Source organism: Hetaerina americana, unplaced genomic scaffold, assembly GCF_022747635.1.
Source record: "Hetaerina americana unplaced genomic scaffold, ioHetAmer1.1.p SCAF_1, whole genome shotgun sequence".
Lineage (NCBI taxonomy): Eukaryota > Metazoa > Arthropoda > Insecta > Odonata > Calopterygidae > Hetaerina > Hetaerina americana.
This window is the reverse complement of record NW_027286069.1, coordinates 70,888,642-70,910,371: the sequence shown is the minus strand read 5'-3', so window position 1 is coordinate 70,910,371 and position 21,730 is coordinate 70,888,642. Positions and strand designations below refer to the sequence as shown.

The 21,730-nt window shown below is 34.3% G+C and overlaps 2 protein-coding genes across 2 annotated transcripts in view; one reads left to right on the top strand and one right to left on the bottom strand.

The window, feature by feature from the left end:
- Positions 1–4,056, top strand: part of LOC139685709 (uncharacterized) — a 115,767-nt gene extending 111,711 nt beyond the window's left edge. Inside the window, exon 3 of the mRNA XM_071582771.1 lies at positions 1,189–4,056. Coding sequence (XP_071438872.1) covers positions 1,189–1,453 — 265 coding nt within the window. The 3' untranslated portion in view covers positions 1,454–4,056. The remainder of the gene's footprint in view (positions 1–1,188) is intronic.
- A 1,983-nt stretch (positions 4,057–6,039) lies between these two features.
- Positions 6,040–21,730, bottom strand: part of Tsp (Thrombospondin) — a 208,796-nt gene continuing 193,105 nt past the window's right edge. The window contains exons 9-23 of the mRNA XM_071591250.1: positions 21,079–21,198; positions 20,070–20,170; positions 18,693–18,914; positions 18,171–18,323; positions 16,344–16,448; positions 14,704–14,811; positions 12,966–13,134; positions 11,913–12,090; positions 11,272–11,447; positions 10,993–11,098; positions 10,777–10,898; positions 10,545–10,632; positions 9,592–9,775; positions 7,460–7,697; positions 6,040–6,827 (exon numbers count right to left, since the gene is read on the bottom strand). Of these exons, the coding sequence (XP_071447351.1) occupies positions 6,727–6,827; positions 7,460–7,697; positions 9,592–9,775; positions 10,545–10,632; positions 10,777–10,898; positions 10,993–11,098; positions 11,272–11,447; positions 11,913–12,090; positions 12,966–13,134; positions 14,704–14,811; positions 16,344–16,448; positions 18,171–18,323; positions 18,693–18,914; positions 20,070–20,170; positions 21,079–21,198 (2,171 nt within the window). The 3' untranslated portion in view covers positions 6,040–6,726. The remainder of the gene's footprint in view (positions 6,828–7,459; positions 7,698–9,591; positions 9,776–10,544; positions 10,633–10,776; positions 10,899–10,992; positions 11,099–11,271; positions 11,448–11,912; positions 12,091–12,965; positions 13,135–14,703; positions 14,812–16,343; positions 16,449–18,170; positions 18,324–18,692; positions 18,915–20,069; positions 20,171–21,078; positions 21,199–21,730) is intronic.

The following is a 21,730-nucleotide window of genomic DNA, read 5'->3' as shown; positions in this document are numbered from 1 at the left end:
GAAAAATGGCAAAAATACCTAGGAATTTTATCCGTTCTCGGCGATAACGTGGTCTTTTTATTTACCCGCATATTAAATAATATCCGTAAATCTACAAAATCTTACATTTATATTTTTTAATAAAAACGTTTCTCTTAACAAAAAGAAACTTGTCATATTAAAAAGGTATTGAACTTCTTTTTATAAATAATTTGTTCTCAGAAGAATTAAGAATATATTTTATATAGGAGAATGTATACCATGTTATGCTTTCCCGAGCGTATTTAAATAATGATATTGCGTAAAAAATAACCTGGTAAATTTTTAGGCTAGTAATTTTGTAAAACCTTAAAATATCTTAAAATTTTGTCTTTTAATTTTTGTCATCACCCTGAATAGCTATTTTTATGTTCCTGAGAACTCCGTTTAAATTTATCAACGCAAATACCAAAGAACACTAAACAAAAAAATTAATTAAGCATTGTTTACTGGAAAAACCTTTAATACGGAGTGTATTATTACACAGCTCGGAAACTTAGTCGTTGAGGTAAAATGATAAGCGTAAATTGGAAGCTTTTGAGGTGTGGACGAGAATGGAAAAATTGAAAAAATACCTACCTTGGCCGGCAGACTACTCCTAATATATAAAAAATCTGCGAAAAATGTAAAGGGTAACCAATGGGCATAAATTATATCTAATATGATGAGACTAAACCGTTAATTCCAAATGCTGGGTGCTGTAAGCGTACCAGTACCTAAATACTAATAATATTTACTTACTTTAAAAAGACCGGCTGTGGTTCATTATTGTCGGAACCGTTTTTATATTTTTCTCGTGAATCATTTTCATGGTTTTACTCGAGTATTGCTTTGTTCCTTCTCTTCCATTGTTCATGAGATTCACTCTAAGAAAATTTAACTTAGCAGAAAATCTATTAATCATGCTATAAAAGCGGGTATTGAGATTTACGCGATCCGAAACGGAATACTTAAAGGTAAATTATTTCGAACATATTTGAACAGCATAGTAGACAAAAGCGGAAAATGCTGTCGAGGTGCGCCCCTCTGATGATGAACCCTCCCTTGTTGCACGTGTTCATTATCGAGGTTCATTCCGTGATTAAAAGGTGCGTAAACTTGCACGGGATTCCCGATTCATGGCCTCCACCGCTTTCCTCATCGTACGGCTCTCCTCTTTCTTCACCACAGGTGCTCGGCTTGCGACAGCCTCTTCCCATCCCTGATGGCTCTTGAGCACCACAAGGAGGAGTTCGACCACTGGTCGGAGACCGAGGAGGCCGCGTTCACGGACGACGGAGGCTCGGACGTGGCGGCGGGGTCCAAGAGCGGCGGGGCCAAGGGGAGCAAGGCAGGGGGCCGGGGATCAGGCAAGGGTGCCTGGTCGGAGGAGGACGAGGAAGGGGACCGCGACGAGGACGCAATCTCCGAGGAGCACGAGAGGCTCTTGCTGTAACGGAGGGAAGGAGACGCAGAGGGGGCGGTGGCGATGGTGAACCAAAACACATGAGGGCGACGAAGGATGGAAAGGACCAGGCATGAGATCGATATGCATGTATATATCTACTTGTTAAAACCCACATAATCACAAATTTACACACGGTAGTATTCCCTTGAGGAGAAAAGGGATTCGCCTGAGTTGAAATATTTACTATGCTGCGCCCCCTTTGGGTTCCCTTATCTGCATTTGATGAGAGAGGGTTCTTGCGACGTCTGCTCTCAAAAGGAGGACCCTTAAAAAGTTTGGGATCCCCCGGATTCTGGGGGGGTCGGAGTGGGGGCGTAACCCAATGCATGCTGTGACCCGCGATCTTCAGAGAAAGAGGAGCCGTGTCAAAAATACCTATTAAGGAACAGGAAGTAAGCGGAGGAGGATGGAAGATGGAAAACTTCTTTTCCATGGCCGGGGAAACAATTTTTAAGGGGAGGAGGATAAGAGGCGCGACTCCCTGACCCCGTGAGTTCAAATGCGTACGGAGAGTGGGTGGCATTTTGCGTCGGGATTGACTCTCTCGATCAATTCCCTTTCTTCCTTCCACGGTCCCTCGTTCAGGAATTCATTGCAGGGTGACGGTAGAACGGTCGTGTCTTTGGATATTGGAGACGGGGAAGGAAAAAATAAAAGAAATATGATCCATCTCCTTCTCTCTCGGCCTACTTTTCGATCCGACTGGCAGCAAGAATGAAGGTTTGAAAGAGGGAAGAGTGTCTTGCGAATGAGGAAGTGGAAACCAATGATAGTCGGACCGGAAAATACTTCTTTATTTCTATTCTTCGCGGAATTGTAGTTGACCGAGCCACGGTTCGAGGAATGCAGGTTTTCGTGGACGTGCGGCAGAGACAAAAGTACCAATGGGATCGAATGGGAAGAAAACTGTTAACTCAAGAACAAACCCCGTAGAAATAAACCATCACAGTGGAGGTGAAATTGGAGGAAGTTGCTGGACTTGAAAAGACGATATCATGAGATGAAGAACGAAGAAGAAGTGAAATGAAATGGTGCTCACGTCGTTTTATATTTTATAATGGACCACTTTTGTCTATTTGATGAGTCGGAAGAAATTTAACGGTGATTGAATCATGTGAAGACAACCAAACCTCCGCTTCAGCAGTCGTTGACGGATCGTTTTAATGAATTCACGGTCTCCTGCATTCCGGTGAATTATTTTTGGTAATTTTGAGATACGAAACAAAGAGTTCGCGCTCACATATTTTAAAAGTGGCGCAAGTTTGAAGCAGCGCCTCAAAATGACTACATCGTGCAGAGTAATTTAATATTTCCTGTGTGGGTCACGCCCTTAGTACATTCATGTAATGTGTACCTAACAAGTACTATGTGTCTAAGTATATAATTGTAAGCATTATTATGTTAGGTTGTGAGTCAAATACCTACATTCTCTGAAAGGTGACAACACATATTAAAATGAATGGAACAGTCACCAAGTTTGTATATGTACATTTTTGGACAATTGTGAAGTATGTTTATTTGGTAGGTCTAATTTTAATGAAAAGATTTTACATCATTTTTGTTCATCACTTGCATGGAATAAAAATAAACTTCTAATTTACAGCTAGTTTAGATGACCCTTTTCCCATTTATAATTCCAGTTTAAGGATAATTTAACATGCCTAATTTTTAAAGCATTTCCTGGAATTCCACAGAAATAAGTGTTTCTAACAAGTTTTATACCTATTTTTTACTAATGTCACACTTGTATCCTCTGTAAGTTTCGGAAGATATGAAATCGGTATGTTAAAATTCAGAAGGCCATTATCAAAGTCATACCTATTTGTTTCGAGGACTGGTGTATTTTTAATTGTTCTAGGCTTTAGAACATGGCTCATTTAAATTTGGCACCATGCATTGAAATAATCAGGAAGCTGCCTGTTAGAATTATTCACCTTTCCGTTTACGGTTTTCCCCATTAAAATAACAAGAAAAATAACCATGTTAAAGGGAAAAACCTTAAAGTAGTAATAAACGAAAAGTGATGTCACATTCATGCTAAAATGTCCTGCTTTTAATTGCAACAAACAATATTTGTGATGATAACACAGTCACTTAAGTTATTACTTAACATCCAGATTTTTTTCTAATGAACTTACTGCACTTAGACAGCTCTCCATGCGGCATGAATTTTATGTTAATTACGGTTAATTTTACCATTATTAAGTGCCTCTACATTACTTTTGGAGGTGTTCCAGATTTTTGATTGAAGTAATGCTTTAATTAAAATACAGTGACAATGCTCATCTTAAAAACTGAATTCTTTTTTAATTTAATGTAACTAAACCACATCTATTATCTTTATTCAGATTACCGCAATTTTTGCTTTTAATGTTAGAATCCAAATATGCATGGTAATTGCCCTTGCCAGTTGAATTGCTAATGCATACCTATTTTCTCCTTTTTGCAATATCCTAAGTACAATGAGAATGAATTGCGGATTTTCTACCTCCACCAGGGAAGCCTATTTTATTTCTTGGACCATTATTGATTTTTTTAACCTTCTGATTTCCACACAGTATTTAAATGATTGTTGAAAATGGGAAAATATAGATGAGAAAATAAAATTTCCTTTCTGGATGAAGAGTTTATTCAGTTAATTTTCGTTCCACTTCCATCTACCATTCATTTCCAACAAAATTACCTGTTTTCCTGCTTACCTCATTACTGTCTCCAGCCTGGCTCTGTCCATGATAGCATATACAAATTGGTGCTTAGGATATCTAGGTGTTAGGAATGATTGTTTTGAAGGTAAGTAATCTAAAGATAAAAATTATTGCATAATTTTAAAACTGTACATAATTCAAGTACAGGGCTAATGAATTTGTTTGTAAACAATCATAATAAAAAATGATCAATTGGCTCCTTAAATGAGGTGCTTCTTTAAAGCAATCCTCAAGTTACATAATGTCTAGTAATGCATCTATACAGGATGTTATGTTGCTTTTCTGATTTTCTTAGTGACCATGCAATGTTCCCTAGTTTTCTATTCCAAATCATCAACTAATATACATGAAATTTACAGATTATGCTTGGCATACAATATTCCAAAGACATATATTGACATAATACTATTTTCATCATATATTTTACAGTAACAAAATAAAACCAAGAGTGGTGTTTTTAGGAACAAAGTAAAATGTTGCTCTACAAACTTCCTTTCTTCAGAGGAAGTTTATTGATACTGTATTAATGAGATGATAAAGATGTTACCTTATCAGAAGTTTCTTTCTTAGAAACATTCTCTGCTATGATTAAGAGACATGACTTAGGTATATTCCCATATGCAAATTTTAATGCTTACTTCTGTGACCTTTGCAATTCAATGGTCTTTATAAAAGAGGAACAAGAATGAATGGAAATGGCTGTTGATTAATTTTTTTACGCAATATGAAATTATATCCTCTCCTGATTTTAATCTGAGAAGAAGCTACTACTTATTTTACAGATAACTAGATATTCATACTAAATATGTGCATTATTAATTGGTTATGCCATATTTCATCATGTTTCTCTTTCTCTTTTCATTGCTATTTTCTAAAAGGGGTGCCCTTGAAAGCTGTGTATGTGCTATGCCCTTATCAAGTATAAGCTAAACAACCCACATCTTATAACTAACTCCTATTTACATAGCCCTCTTGGTTGCCAGGGGGTAGAGCAATTTTCCAATTATTCAAGTTTATTTTTGAAAAAGTCCTTTTAATCTTGCAAAAGAATGAGGCCTGACCCTGCCTAAATCTGACACTGTCCATAGAAAAGTTGTAGTCATTCAGTGATAAACAATGATTATGCAAGATCACTCAATGGCATTCAAACATGAGGTGAGAAAGAAAGGGTACAGTATATTTTATTTCCAAAGCGTGAATACGCAGTATCTACCTAGTCATTGTAAACATAATTTAGAAAAAAACTTCACCATTTGTTTAAGCATGCTGGGGAAATTACTGAAGTCCCTTTCTGCGGCTTCAAATATGCATTGAAAGATCAAAGATGGCAAATGTAGAAGCTAAATTTGGTGCCACACTGCTACAATGTATTCTCAAGTTATTCAAGGCATACTTCACATGTTTTTAACAGCAAAATATTTTTAGTTCCAAACAAGAAAGACCATATATTAAGAATTATTTTATTGTGAGAGTTCACCAGATTTGAAATCATTCTACTCCAGAATATCCAGCTAAACTGGTGTCAACAAAAGATTATTATGGAAAGCAATCTCATTGATTGTATATTGTTGAATCATAATTTTAACTGTTTATTCCATTTAGCGCTAAGTACATTGGTAGTGCAAAGGGCTTGCAAAAAGGGTTGTGGCCTAAAAACATACAATTATGTTGAAGAAACAAATGTCAACCCTTGTGGCAAGAGGAATATTTTAAAAGTATTGTTAGTTACTGCATGAGGCAATAAATCAGCAAAATGCTATATGTAAGTAATCCTCACTCAAGTGTGCCAATGGATTAAAGTTCAACATCATTAGATGCTGTTAGGTGCATATATTAGAATGGCTTAATAAAGTAGATGGAAAATTAGAAATTAATTAAAAATTTATTTTTGAAGTGCCTACAACATTAATTTTACAATACAAAAATGCCAATATGTACATAAATTTGAAAGCATCACACATTAGCACTTCAACATAATAATTCTAAGGCTATTGCCCATTAAATCAGCAATTTTTCACTGGGCAGTTTCAACCCAGTCAAGTTTTGAGAATATGAATTCAAATCCTTCACAGAATGTCAAGAAAATTGTAATTTGGTCACATTTGCTTTTAGATTAAAGTAAAACCAATTTTTTGATTATTTTAAGAATGTAAGTGATTTCACATTTAGAGGTACAAGACATGGAAAATCTCTGCTCACAAATCAGTCCTTCAGTTACTTATTGTGAAATGTTCACTGAATGTAAGTAAATGTCTTTAAACTAAGAAAATAAATATCTAATGAGAGAAAGAAATAGGCTAATTAGTAAATGTGTTTTTAACACCTGATTTTAAAGCTTGAGAAAAAATTAACTTATTATTTATTTACTTGTAATTTTTAATACCCTAATGGTGGTAATGTTTAGATATTTGGTAGAAAACCAAATGACATACATATGTACAATTATTTTTTTAATGATACAGTAAGACATTCCTGGGAGAGGTCTTTGAGCTTGCTTTGCTCACTTAGTCTGGAATGTAGTGCCTGCATTGGAGAGATTTGTATTATTTTCACACTTTAACCACGACTTCGTGAATCAGGTGGATTTCTTTTGTCGACATCTACATTTTCCTGGAGATGTGGAGGCAGCTCTCGGTAAACTTCCTCTGGAACATCATCTGCAATTTAAGATTCTCATAAGCATTTAAGTTAACATTAGTTTTTATGCATAGTATCACAACAAGCTATTAACAAAGGAAAGAATGATATAACTGAACCCTTTATTAAGAATTATTTGTAATTTTATTACTTATCATATGAAATAAAATTCTTTTTATGAAATTTAGGATAATTTTAAAAGTTGTATGATTTTCAAATCAATCCTCCGGTGCATAGACATTGAAACAAATGTCAACCTACACAAAATTAAATTACACCAATTAATATCAAGAGTGAATATGATAATCATATTTACACACACAGCACCTTAACTTTTTTGCTAAAAATTTGTGAATAGTATAGGCAATGATAGGATATACCGGAAACTCTTGTATACACATACATGTAGTATTTTTATGCTAGTTTTGTCCACAACTCTAGAGTTTTCATGGTTAGATCTGTGATGAATTTTATAATCCGCAGATATGCTATTCAATTAAATGACATTAACCATGGGGAGCTCCCCTCCTCTCAAATGAATGTATTTTAGGCAAAATTATCTCACACATTAATCAACTTTAGGCAGTAAAATAAAATTCCTTCTTTATTGATACTAAGTATCTATTTTGAACTTTTTGGTAAAAAAACTCACCATTACATCGGTAGACTAAATCAGACCAAATCACCATCTCCTGCGAGAAGCAGAATACTCCCAACCGTCCTCCTTTGAGATTGCTATCATATATATTACCAGAGTCAGATATTATTTTGGGTCCATCAAAAATTCGAAGTCTTATAAGGCCAATCTTTGGTCGATGCAGCAGAATCCATCTGTATGCCACCTTAGCAGACCACCCCTTGTTAAGTGGATCCTTCCAGAGAAGTTTGACCTGAGTTGTGGAAAATGTAAAATAAATTATCTCGCATTAAAAATTATTCATTAACAATTTCAAGTAAGATAATATTAATGCACATAATTCATAAGTCATGCATGCATGTATTCTAGTTCCTCTGTATTGAAACTACACCTTGACCATGGAAAACATAGTCTACCCACCTGGTGAGCATTAAGGAATATAGCTCACATAGGGATACTGTTTGCTGGATTTTAATTAATTTTAAAATGAACACAAAGCCTTGATGTTCCATGTTTGTAAGTTGATAGACTCCTATGAAATGGTGAGTTGTACTTCATTTTCTACTTTAGTTTTAACCTAAGAAAAGTAATTAATGCTTCTAAGATAGTCATTACATATTCTTCTATCTTTTCATACTTAGGTAATGTTCTTAAATTATGTAAAGCCTTTTTTGGTGTTTTTTTATCCCTCCCCTGTTTATAAGGGTCTATAAAATGAAAAACCATCCATCTTACATAATTAAAATCAATACCAAACAAGAAGCTTTCTCTAAAAAAATAACTAGAAGTGCACATTTAGGATTGAAGAAAGCTTATTCGCTACAATCATTGAATAAAAGTAAACTACTTTCACAGAAATCTTGCTTTTTCTTATTTTATTGGTATTAGAATACAAAAAAGGAAAAGAAAACAATTTTCATACTATTTTGATGGACTGATAAATCCAAAATAATTCTGAAAGGATAGTTTCAATAGTGAGTATTTGTGAAATGTGTTCTATGGTGATTAAGGATAATTAAAATTCTTTCTTAATAAACAATTGCTCAAATAATGCAATAAAAATGTATGCTAGATTCCTCCTTCGTCCCCTCTACTTACCCTGTTGAGGATAAGTAATGGTATGGCACACTCCCTTCCCCATAATCCTTACATAATTAAGGGATATTGTCTTATTCTTACAACTCAATGATTGTTGGAATCAACCACTGGGCAGTATTGTATCAAATTATCAAGAACTATTAAAATGTACATGAACCAGTACCTCATTCCGATGAGCATTACCCAACTGAAATACTTTTTGTAATTAAATTTGTTTTTTAACCATGGTATATAGTTTTTCATATAAATTACCTATATTTCTATCATATAATATTATATTATGTCATACCATCAATGAGATCTCTAAATGGAACTTCATGTGATTGTTCTTAATTATGGCTACACATAGAGATCCCCAACTCATTCATACTGTATATTAACTTCTTGGAATCATCTACTGATATGGACAAAAATATTCGTATGTTCCAAGTTCATTAAAGTGCTTTTCCCAGTTCAGATTTCTCCTATAATGGCTCAGGTAAATGTTGGCAATCATTCTCCACATTCAGACAACTATGAGTACTATAATTACAACATAATTGATAAAAATAAGTATCAGGTTTGATCCATTGTTAGATTAGGTAATTATAACTACACAATGACAACCAAGGCCCTTCATTATGTAGCTATGCTACAAAGTAACTTTATTGTTACTCCACTTTTGAAATGTAAACATGAGTTATTGATTTGAATTAACTCTTGTGCCTCACTAACAGTAGAGAGTCCAAAAAGATAAGTAAGTATGTGGCAGAGCCATTGTTTGGTATGCCCTCGGCAATTAAAGGAGCTTTTACCATTGCCATCAGATTGTAAATATGAATTAACCTTTGCACCAAAAATAATGTGCAACAGAGCATACACAATTCAGCATCCATGATGATCATTCTCCCCACCCACCCACCCCTAACATCCTATTAGATATCTTCTGAAGTATAATATTCATCAATTATTTAGACTATTAGGCTAAAATGTGCTGATCCACACAATTCCCTCATTGGTAACAGATATCCTTAACCAGTTCATAGTTTAAAGGAGCCTAACTTAAATACCTGTTCTTCTGTGTCTCCAGTGTGCCACAGGGCATTGCGAAGCATTTGTCCAGGACCAGTGGAGGACTTAACCAGTTTTAACTGTATACCAGGTTCAGCAACTGCTCTGAATGGTGTTGCTTGCCAATAAGTCTGCGGTTCTTTTTTCCACATAACAGTATAAAACTTTTGGTTATCCTGATAGCTATAATAAAAACACACTTCATTAAACGTCATTGTAAGCACACTCCAATCAATGTGCACCAAAACATTTTTGGAATTCCCATATTAATATAAAAAAGAAAATCTCCAAGAAACGGAACCAAATGACTGTATTCATATATTATATCTATATATATATATATATATATATATATATATATATATATATATATATATATATATATATATATATAAAACCATAAACACGGTAATCAACCCGAAGGTCGGTTTAGTAGGTGATGGTAGAGATCACCCAGTACTAAGCCCTATACGGCATGTGAAAATTCACACATCAGGGTAGGGGGGCCAGTTCCTTTCCCTGTGCCGGTTATGGTTCCCCAGGAAGACCTGGTACCCGAAAAAATCACTTCAGCTTGGGTGGAGCTTATATATATATATACACACACACATTAAATTAACAAGATTATTTATTCCAAAGAAACTGCGGGAGATGCCGCAACAGTAACTTTTAACGGAGTCATCCGCTAATTTTAAAATGAATTTTAAATAAATTCTAAAAAAGATTATTTATCCTTAATCATGTGATGTGAATAATAATTTAATAGCTCAATGGAAGACAAGTATAAGATTACCTATTTTAAGTTTTTTATTCACATTATACTAAATTAATATTTTACAGATGCCCAATTTTATAGGTTTACTCAAGTATTTTGGCTTTGGTAATCCACAGAACTTTATCACATGGAAAGATCCTTTACATTTAGGAGTAATTTCTATACATTTATATTCACCTGAATATGAATCCAACATAATCATCATCCAATTCACTTTCTACAAAGAATGTTCCTTCAAAATCCACTCCCCCAAATGAGTCATAACCTGTAAATTTAATTTGAGTACATTGAAAGAAATAGTGGTCACGTGAATGGCAATATTTTATGCATGTAAAATATGCATTATTAAGACATTCATTTCGGCAAGTTTTTCTAATGTATGTTTTCATTTGGTTTGATTTTCACTTACCAACAGCTAAGCCAGGATCACTATTTTGTGTTTGTAAAATCTGCGCTCCTTCATTAAAAATTACCCAGTTAGGATCTATTTGAGAATCACCTTCTGGGTCCAATACTACTGTCTGGTACGTCCTGAAATAAATTATTTCCAATTTCATAACAAGAAAATGATATATTTTACTTTATGTAAATTAATAGGCACTATAAATCACTTAAATATCAGTACCTGAAGTCAGTCCTATGAATGAGAGAATTGTTTGGACAATTGTCCATGTAATCAGGAACTTTGTCAACATCAGTGTCATCTTGACAGATATCACCAACATGATTTCCTGCAAGAATTTATTTTCTGGTGTTAAAATAGTTGTTTACTAAATGTGTGTGTGTGTGTATGTATGTATGTGTTTATATATATATATATATATATATATATATATATATATATATATATATATATATATATATATATATATATCAATGTTTAAGGTGTGCATTCATCACTTACGGTCTACATCCTCTTGATTAGGATTATATGCAAGGCGGCAGTTGTCCTTCTCGTTAGGGATACCATCACCATCTATATCTAAATCACAGGCATCACCAAGTCCATCTTTATCTGTATCCAACTGATCACTGTTAGGGGTCTTGGGACAGTTATCAATATTGTCTTGAATGCCGTCCCTAAGGATAAATTGTAATAAACCAGATAATGCAGGTATAATTTTTCCCACATTACTTTTTCAGATAAACCTGATATTTCTCCTCCAAGAGAAGAGGCTTCTGTTGAGGTTAATTTGCATGAGTGTCAGTTTATATAAGTGGTGGTATTGGATTGTACAAATCTCCACCTCACTGGTCATACATGTGAATTGACTAACACCAGCAGTATTTATGCAACATTATCATAATATTTAATTTGAGTAATTATGCATCCTTATGAATTGGATTGATTGATTAGAAAAATTATGGCTGTCCATCAACCCAACATACACACTCAAAAAATGACTGTAACCTTATTTGAATGGTCAAAAAATATTATTTTCATTTTGTGTATCATTACCTGAATAAGTATTTACAGGCAAGGTATGAAATACTCTGAAAACTGTTAAATAAAAACATCAACACACTTTTATCTTTTAGCCATACCTGTCTCTATCAACATTGCTGTCACAAGCATCACCAATTAGATCCTTGTCTGAGTCTTCCTGGTAAGGATTTGGAGTATTAGGACAGTTATCGCAAACATCTCCCAATCCATCTCTGTCTTTGTCTTGTTGATCAGGGTTAGCTTTTTTCGGACAATTGTCTGACTCATTTGGTATTCCTAAAAAAAATAATAGTCCATTTATTCACATAAGGCTTAAAATAATAGGCATAATGAATTTAAAATGCAAAATTCATAAAAATCTTTGGTCACGGACAAGTATTAGAAAACAGATGTCAAAAAATGGGGAATAAAAATTCATGCCTATATCTGAATATTAACCTATTTTTGTGAATGTCTAAAACCTAAAAATTCTAATTCATAAAATGGTTTTTGCAGAACAATATCAATATAAGATAATTACTTATTACAGAAATTGGTACATCTGTTTTGCCATTAATTACAAATGTTTACAAAGCTGTTACCAAACTGAAGAATATGTTGAAGTAAGAATTATAACATTCATTTATCATTTAATAAAAGTGTACTAATTAATAGCAATAATATTATATATGTTTAATTAAAACAAATAATTATAACAGTACACATGAAAAGAACTACAATGCAATTTCTCAAAGTTAATATAATTGAACTCCCTTAGGAAGTAGGTGGTATTTATGAAAGAAACTACTCAGAACAAGCAAAATGATTTCCATGTACAAGTATACATGCTTGTGAAATGTGATTAATATGGTGCCTATTGATTGCCACTGTAGATTCCTAATAGGCTCTTTCACGCTTTCATTTTATGGTTCTTTCAACTGAGATATTGTTCTAAAAATATTTAATACCTACATTATTTGTACATATTTGTACACATGAATATTTAAACATGGCTATTTTTTAGGGCCAAGGTCTGTTTGTGGAAGTGTTCATTCACATATCTAGAATGTTCTTTAAAGCCATTTTTCATGTAAATAATCTCATGGGTTATCTCTACAGCATCAATTACAGAAGTCATCACCTCTTTAACCTTAGCAGAACATCTTACATACCATCATTGTCAATATCAGGATCGCAAGCATCACCAATACCATCTCGGTCTTGATCTTCTTGCTTACTGTTTGCAACTTTTGGGCAGTTGTCACATGCATCCCCTTGCTTGTCTCCTCCATCCTCATCAGTATCCTTTTGATCTGGATTTGACACCAGTGGGCAGTTGTCCTACGAGAGCAAAGAGTGCCCCCCATTGTCACAAAAATTTTCAGGAATGGACTTGGGAAATTCCACGCTAAGGTACATACTACAGAAGAGCCAAGTTTAAATTTATTGCAATGAGAATGTACTAATATTGTATGATGTTTTTAGGCAGTTGATATATTGTCATATCATGTATCAAACATACTGCTTCTGAAGATGGTATCTTGACTTTTTCACTTGGAGATATCAACGCTTTCACTATTGATACTGATAGTGTAATATTTCACCAAATGCAATCCATGTGTTTTTTCATGGTTAGGTTGAATTATTCAAAAATATCTCAACGATGAATTAAATATTAAACCAAGAGAACTACCACTTCTTGAAAGTTTAGAATGTTCCATAGAAGTATGAAGAAAATTTGAGTGTCATAGTCACTAGCAGTGAAATTCTGGTGCCATTTACATAAAAAAGTATGGGATGGATGGTTACGTCTCCACAGATGGCCTAGGCACTGAAGAACGCACTCGTACACCCTCCACAAGAAACTGTTCAAGTTACATTCAAATTTGAAAAATAAAATGTACTTTGAGAAATCTTACAGGATTCCAATTAATCAACATGCTTATACTTAACTTACCTACTAGATTTTCCAGTGACACATCAATTCATATGAGAAACTCTGGTATCACCTCATCAGGAGTAGTGAACTTGCTTCTTTGGCATGAAGAGGTACTTTTTTAATACTTTGCATGAAGATTTCATTTTAAAGAAACTAATTTATCAAAAGATCAATTTCAGTTTTGCCATAAAGGTCTTTCTCTGCAACAATCACCATTGGTACTAACTTTAAATATGCTATTACTCCAGGACTGAATCATTTTAAATATGATTTTTTCATAGTTAGACATTGGATCCAGTTGCAAATGATCATATTTACCTATATTCCATCCACTAAATGGGGTGAAACAGTTACATTTGTCAAAGTTAACATCTACACTTTTCACTCCTTCCTCCAATTATTTGTCATCCATGACACTTTATCCCACATGTTTATTTGCCAGCCTCAATTTATAATAAATCAAATAAATAGATTGCAAAAGTGAAACAAAATTTGATTCATTGAAAAAGTCCACATAACTTTTTGCATTGTTTTAGTGTGCCTTATGTGCTTCCCTATCTCTTTTCTCTGATGTGTATTTTATTAGCATATTGATAACCATACAAACCATTTTATATATTTCTCTTCAAAGCCAATTAAACTTGCACAAGTGCACCAAAGACCATGCCGATTTCACTTAAAGGCACAATAGTTGCAATTCATTTTGGGCTCTTATAAAAGCTACATGGAGTAGGGACCTATATTTTATCCCCCCCCTGACCTTGAGGTGGAAATAAATAAGTGCTCACTTATTTATAATGGTGCTATTTGAACACATCATCTTGAGTAATAGGTTAAAAAATTATAACAGCAATTGGATAAGACTTTAAAAAGCTAATGTACTCAAAATTTGAGTTTTTTTGATTATGCTGGATCACCTCATAACTTATCATAAATGTAATGTAGGTTATCATTTATGCATAGGTACTTACAGGATGGTTGGGAATACCATCATTGTCAGCATCATCATCACATGCATCACCAATTCCATCTCCATCTGCATCTTCTTGTCCTGAGTTAGGTATCATGGGACAGTTATCCTGTGAAGAAAGAGATTGTCAAGTTAGAAGTTTATTAGGTCAAAAGTTAATTTCAACCCTTCAACTGAGGTAGCCTGATCATTTTCCAATGTCTCTGTGAGGAAGGAAGGTGATGGGGCCTATCTCTCTCTCTTTCCCACAGGTTTTGGCAAATATGATAGAAGACCCTTATAAATTCCCCTGGTACCTTTTCTTTCCTCACATCCCAAGGTACATTCATTGTAAAGCAAATCTTGATAACTAACAAGTGGATCTTTAATTCTATAAATTAATTTTTTCATTAAAAATTTGTAGAAAATGGAAAAAATAATTATTTTCCTTGTAATAATCTGATTTATTTGAAACCAAACGGTATTTTAATCCATTGATTTTCAATCATGCAATGTTCACTTACTGAAAGTAGGGAACAGTTGAAAATAGTGTTCCAACACCATGGCATTGGAAGACAAGTCATAATGCAAATAAATTGGGACTGGAGAAATTTTAAACTTTCTGGCTAAGAAAGATTTCAGGCCATGAAGATTTATGTAAGTCCAGGTCATTAAGTCCTGGGAGTAAGAACTGGTCAAATACACAAAAAACATTTCTCTTGCAGTTCCTCATGCATATGTGAAATTATGTTTGCTATAGCTTAACAGTTTAGATTAATAAGGAGGCATTTTATGAAATGTGTGAAAGCACAGATTAAATGAAGTATTATTATGTGCATTATATGCATACAACCTTAGCATGAACTCTATGTATTTCCTCAAGGGATTCCAAAGACTTAATACATTCTGGAGGTGCCTGATCATGTCAGGTGCTAATGGAGTCCGGATGTAATGAGAATTGTGTAGTAGTGGAAAAACTGGATTTATCTGTCAGGGCATCATTTCCCTCGCAATACAATTGGTATCTCTTTGAACATCCCATGCACCTCATCAATTTTTCGACAGGTAATTATGTTATGATATGTATGAAGGATGGTATGTAATCATGTGGAGACCACCTTCAACATGCTGCCATCACCACAACTATTCAATAAATATCATGTTTAAGTGTATCATGATGGTTATTGAGTTTTAATTGTTATTCTGTTCAACAGTTTTGCATATGGTCATTAGATGATCTCTATGGTTAGACAAGAAGAGGCAAACAGCTGCTATTATGTAGCTGGGTTATTGTCATGGTAGAGTGGTGAAGAAAACTAATTATTCCTATTAACATAAGATGTTGACCGATGAATATAAGAAATTCTATAGAATCCATATATGTGAACTATCATGCAATCCAGAAGAAAATTGTATTTTGGCAAACATGTAGGATGATATGACCCACTATTAAGGGCCAGAGGGATGGTAAATCTTGCAGGTAGAAAAAGGCTCTCTGAAACACCATGGAAGTAACTGATGCATTTCATAAATAATGGGTGAATACAGGATTAATTAAATCAAAGTAACTGAAGGAAATGAAAAAACTCTACTATTGACAGCTTGAATGGATACAAATATTGTACCTTATTAATATGATGTCACCTAAATAAATGCATTTACCTTCCTACAGCGTTCCTCGGGACATCCCAGGTCATAGTCAGGCCAACGATCTAAGTCACCATCAGGACCACAGATGTTTCCATTTCCTGCCCAACCAACTCGACACTTGAACAAAAACATAGCATTCATTAATATGGGAATATAGTTGGCCTATTCAATAGCATAAAAAAGGAAGCTAAAGCGGAGGCTAAACAACTGTAAAACAATCAGCATCATTTTCCTATGATTTTTAAAGATAAACATAACTTCAATATTAGCAGTGAGCATAAACTTCATTCTGCTGATGGATGTTTCTCAAGAATTAAGAGTTAACCACTCCGTGAAGTTGAAACTTGGTGAATTATTTCTGCATGTAAAAGCTTTGGCTCCCCTGCCACTATGATAGGCAGAGTAAAAACCTTGATAAACACAAAAAAAATTTATGCCATCAATATAACTGAATTAAAAGAAATTGATTACAGCCGAAGTTACTGCGGAAAGAGAGTATCCAATGAAGCAATTTAGGTAACATTGTAAAGGAAGGCCATTTGGACATTGAAATATGTAAGACTATTACAAAGGGTGAAATAAACCTTGAAATGAGTCACTAGTGTTAATGTAAGTTGCCAAAAAGTCCACAGTTCAAATCCAACACAACTGCATCCATGCCCCATTAAAATGAAATTGGTACCAGAAAACCACTGAAAAATCCATCACATTTAGGAAAATAAGCCCATATATGCAGTAAGTTTCTACAGAGGCTTTCTAATGCATCAATTACATTTGAGCCTGATTGTCTCTCATAGAATTTTCACTCTTTGATGAGTATATACAGATCATGAAATGTATTTTTATTAAGTAGTTGGCCACTTAAAAAAAATTAACACAGATTCCCTGTTGACACATTCAAAGTTAATTTGATAAATTCATTTATTATCAAGTCCCACTCCTGGGTAATGAAAGGTAAAGTGGTGAAACTAAATTTAGACCATGGCCAAGATTATTTGTGTCTTGAACTTAAAATAAGACTAAAATACTTCACCACATTACAGAAGTCAGGTCTGTGCTGGGATTTGAAGCTAAGAAACATTCACCAACAAGTTCACACTAGGTTTTTCTACACATGAGGTGTCCAAATTGAATCATGAGATAATACCCCTCCATGCATGCTACATCACTCTCACTAATATGTTGAGGAAAATTTTTGTGAGAAAGCATTAGAGGGGAGATGACACTTTTAAGAGCCAACAGAATATCATTTTGGAATCAGGTATTCTATATAACTTGATCTAACCAATTTCATAGAGCATAGTAAAATCAAAGTTTCTGTCATTAATAAAATCGCAAGTTCAAAATTCAAAATTTGTGTGTTGTAAGGTTACCATGAAATTAAAGCAACCACATTTTTAAAGAAATATTCAATGACTGATTGCAACTATAATTTTGACCACCAAGAAATAACAAAATGTCCTCGTATGTGGCTCTAAGAACAAATCAAGGGAATCATTAAATTGCTTATATGATGGTAAATCATACCTCTGTAGCCCTAATGTAATTACAATACTATTTTATGAGATATACTAAGGGAATTTTCCAGTACGTGGCAAGCTAGATCACGCTTATGACAACAAGCTAATGGCCTTCAATAATATTTGAAATATGTATACCACAAAAGATCATCGGTGAAAAAGATTAAATGCAAGGGACTTATGTTGCCACATACAAAATATTTGCTTGTTTTAATGGTACCTACCTACCTAAATATGAGTTAAAAACCATGCTGCAATATGGAGGGAGGTAGAAAATCATTATTTAAATAAGAGAAAGGATTCAATAATAGCTACTTACCCTGCAGATATAATTTTGATATCCTTGCTGGTGAATACATTCTGCATTAAGGTCACATTCAGTTCCATCTGAGCAGTGACCAGGTATGTTATGGCATCCTACTGTTTGGTTTCCATGATATCCTCGATGGCATCTCCCACAAACAAAGGATCCCTTGAAGTATTTTAAAAAGAATCTTTTTTACTTGTCTGGTAATAATTTTTTCAATTACAATTACATTCTTGCATCAATTCTAGGTTTGTTTGGAAGGAACTACTTATTATTCATGTTAATAACTCTACAATATTAAATAAATGTTGGTATTACTGTGAAAAGTAAAAAACACGTTCTCTTACTTAATATTCATGTCTGTGAAAACAAAATGGTCCATGAAAACAAAATTATCCCCATTTATGTAAAAAAACATTGTTATTCTCATAAATATTAATGTAGGTACACACATACTAGTAATACCTCTTAGAACATGCAGATGTAAAATTTTGCCAACAATGAATTATGAAATAAAAAATGTCCATATATTACCTCAGTGTTTGTGCAATCCGAATTCGGAACACATCCTCCATTTCTTCCATCAGCACACTCATCAATATCCCAGCATTGCTGCCTTAGTTGCCTTGCCACCTCTACACCAATTCCCTGAATACCTGGACTTCCTGTAAACCCTGCAGGGCATGGATCACATCGAAAACCAGGAGAGAGGTTATGGCAGGACACTCGAGGATCACATGGTTGAACCAATTCACACTACAAAAATGGGAAAAAATTTTATAATGTGATCAAATTATTATTTTACATATTAATATAAAATGTGTTGAATTTGAAATGGTTTGATGGGGCTAATAGACATAATAAAAAATAGATTACTTGAGAAATCACTCCGATAAAAGTTTCCCACAGTATTTAAAGAGCAATTCAAAGTTAAATTTGTTTTCCTGGGGGAAAAATTCCTACCATGAATTTTAACTGTGCAGTAATTTGAAGTACTAGTAGTTTTTAGGGGAGGCGATCGACAGCTGAGGTCATTTGCACCATTAGGGTTGGACAGGAAAGGATGAAGGGTGGAGAGAAACCAGTCATTGGCATTAGCCTCCTCTTAACAAAAGGCGCCAAAGGGTCCTCAGCACAATGTTCCATCTGATGGACAGCATACTCACTCAAAGTACCCTCCACAAAGCACCTCAAGTAGGGAATGGGACACCACTGAAAAATATCTGTCGTCACCGGGATTCGAACCCAGACCTTCAGGTTGGGAAGCCAGTACATTAGCCATTGCACAATCCCGATCCCTGCAGTAATTTTAAATTTATTTATCATGGGAAATGGGAAAAATTACCACTGAAACTCATGTTTTACAGTGGAAAATAGAAAATGACTGCGGTAAATCTGATTTTACCATAGAAAAATTGAAAACTACTGCAATAAGTTTAACTGTAGATTTAACTGTAAATGTATAAAACTTCATAGGGCATCCTAGTTGCAGCTTTGAGGATGACCATTCAAGGCTGGCTTTTAAGTGACATCCTTCACCTTTCATGTTCACCCTGCTGGTGTCAGATACTTTTGTTGCTATCTCGTTCAGGAGATAATGCTGTGAGAACAACCAAATAGCCTAAATCTGTATAAAATGATATGCTCTTGGTAAAGGGGTCAATTCCTTTCCCTTTAATGTCATTTTTTTCCCTCAGAGTTCAAGCAACCCACAAATTGTACCACATGGGTTTTAGATTGGGTTTTTCAAAGGCATCACTTAGAATATGAACCTGGGGCCCTTAGGTCAGTTGACCAATGCACTAATTACTATGCTACCATGCTGCATAACGGTGTATATAACAGGGATCTATAATCCAAATACAGACTTCAATCAATGAGACCACCACATTATTATTAGAAGAATCTTACCTCATTTAAATCTTGGCAGTACTGCCCATCCCCTGTGTAGCCTGCAGGACAAGCTCCACACCTGAAGTATGGTGATCGGTCAACATTTTTACACTGTACTCCTGGAAGAGAAAAATAGCCTTCTGTAATCTTCCTTTCCTAATCTTCTTAATCCATTACTTATATTGTGAAAGTAATATTATATGAGCACATCTTGGTTATATTCCGGTATGTACTTGATTCAAAACAGTGGCATAGGCATGGGGGGTGAGACAGTTCCCAGGATCCCAATCTCCAAAGTCTCACCCACATATATAGCCAAGATCTGCTGACTTTCAACATTAATTTGGGGAATGAATATCTTGGCCTAGTCTGGAGTGACACAGATGACTATACTTTCAACATCACCATTTTATATGGAATTCTAAAAGCATTCCATTACTTTCCAAAATATATACTAATTTATGATTTTATATGATGCAAACTGAAAATTTCATTATCATACTCGAGCATTTGCCAAGAAGTTAGGTGTGCACCTCACACATTGACTATGGATTATACTGTCTAATGCAACCAGGGTAAAAAAGTTAATATAACCAAAGCAAGTAAAGAAAACTGTAACTTCATAAACTTTTCCCTGAATCTGATATTGGATGAGCTGGAGTACTCTCTTACTTGAGACATTAGTTAATTTAAATGAGCATTAAAGTCTTTTGAAAGTTCATCATTTAACCACTTATAATGTCACATTAACTTGCTACGTATGAATAAGCTAATAAGAAACTCTAATCTGATAAAAAATTGGATCCTTAACTGTTTTTACACTAAAAAACTCAATCCTGTAGCTGAAATGAAAGAAATATCAGAGAATGTGAATCTTATTCAAGATATGTGAAAGATTTTTCTTAGGTAGTAAAATTTTAGGCTAGAGTAAGGTTTTAGGATAAAATTCTAGGCCATTTAAATGTGACTTTCTTAGAATTTCTCTTTTAGTGGTTCGTGCAGTCACTTTAAATACTATTTTACATACCTGGGTAACAAGGGTTTGATTCACAACCACTGCGAGGTTGGCAGCGTTGGCCATCTCCTACATGTCCACTTGGGCATGGGCCACATTGAAATCCTTGCACTGTGTCAGCACAACGGACACCTTGATGAAAATTGGGAAAGTAACGACAATCTTTTTAAGCACCTACTTATATATACATACTCTTAAGCCATTATTTATTTATAATAGTAATTTATGGTTAGACATAATGTGGAAATGTATCTTTAAAATATCCTCTGATCACATTTAGATTATTATTAAAACATTTATTTTAACAGACTGGATAACTAATCAATCTAAAGTTTACTTTTATTGATTAGGGTGAAGCTCATCTTGAGCAAAGCCCTGTGGCATTTGAAATTATACCCATGAGTGTAGTTCCATACACTACAATTTCCTGTTAAGACCTGTTACCCAAATAATTTCACTCTTTGGATGAAGCTGAGGGTGTCCAGATGCATCATCTAGATGCAAAACCAAGCCCTTCAGTCAGCAGCTAATTTCTCTATGAACTAATCTACTATGTCATTATTTTTATTTATTCTCACCACGTGATCAGTATACAATAGAGCAAGAGGCTGATTGCACATAACAATAGGCACATCAATATATGATAAATAACAAGCTACATAGA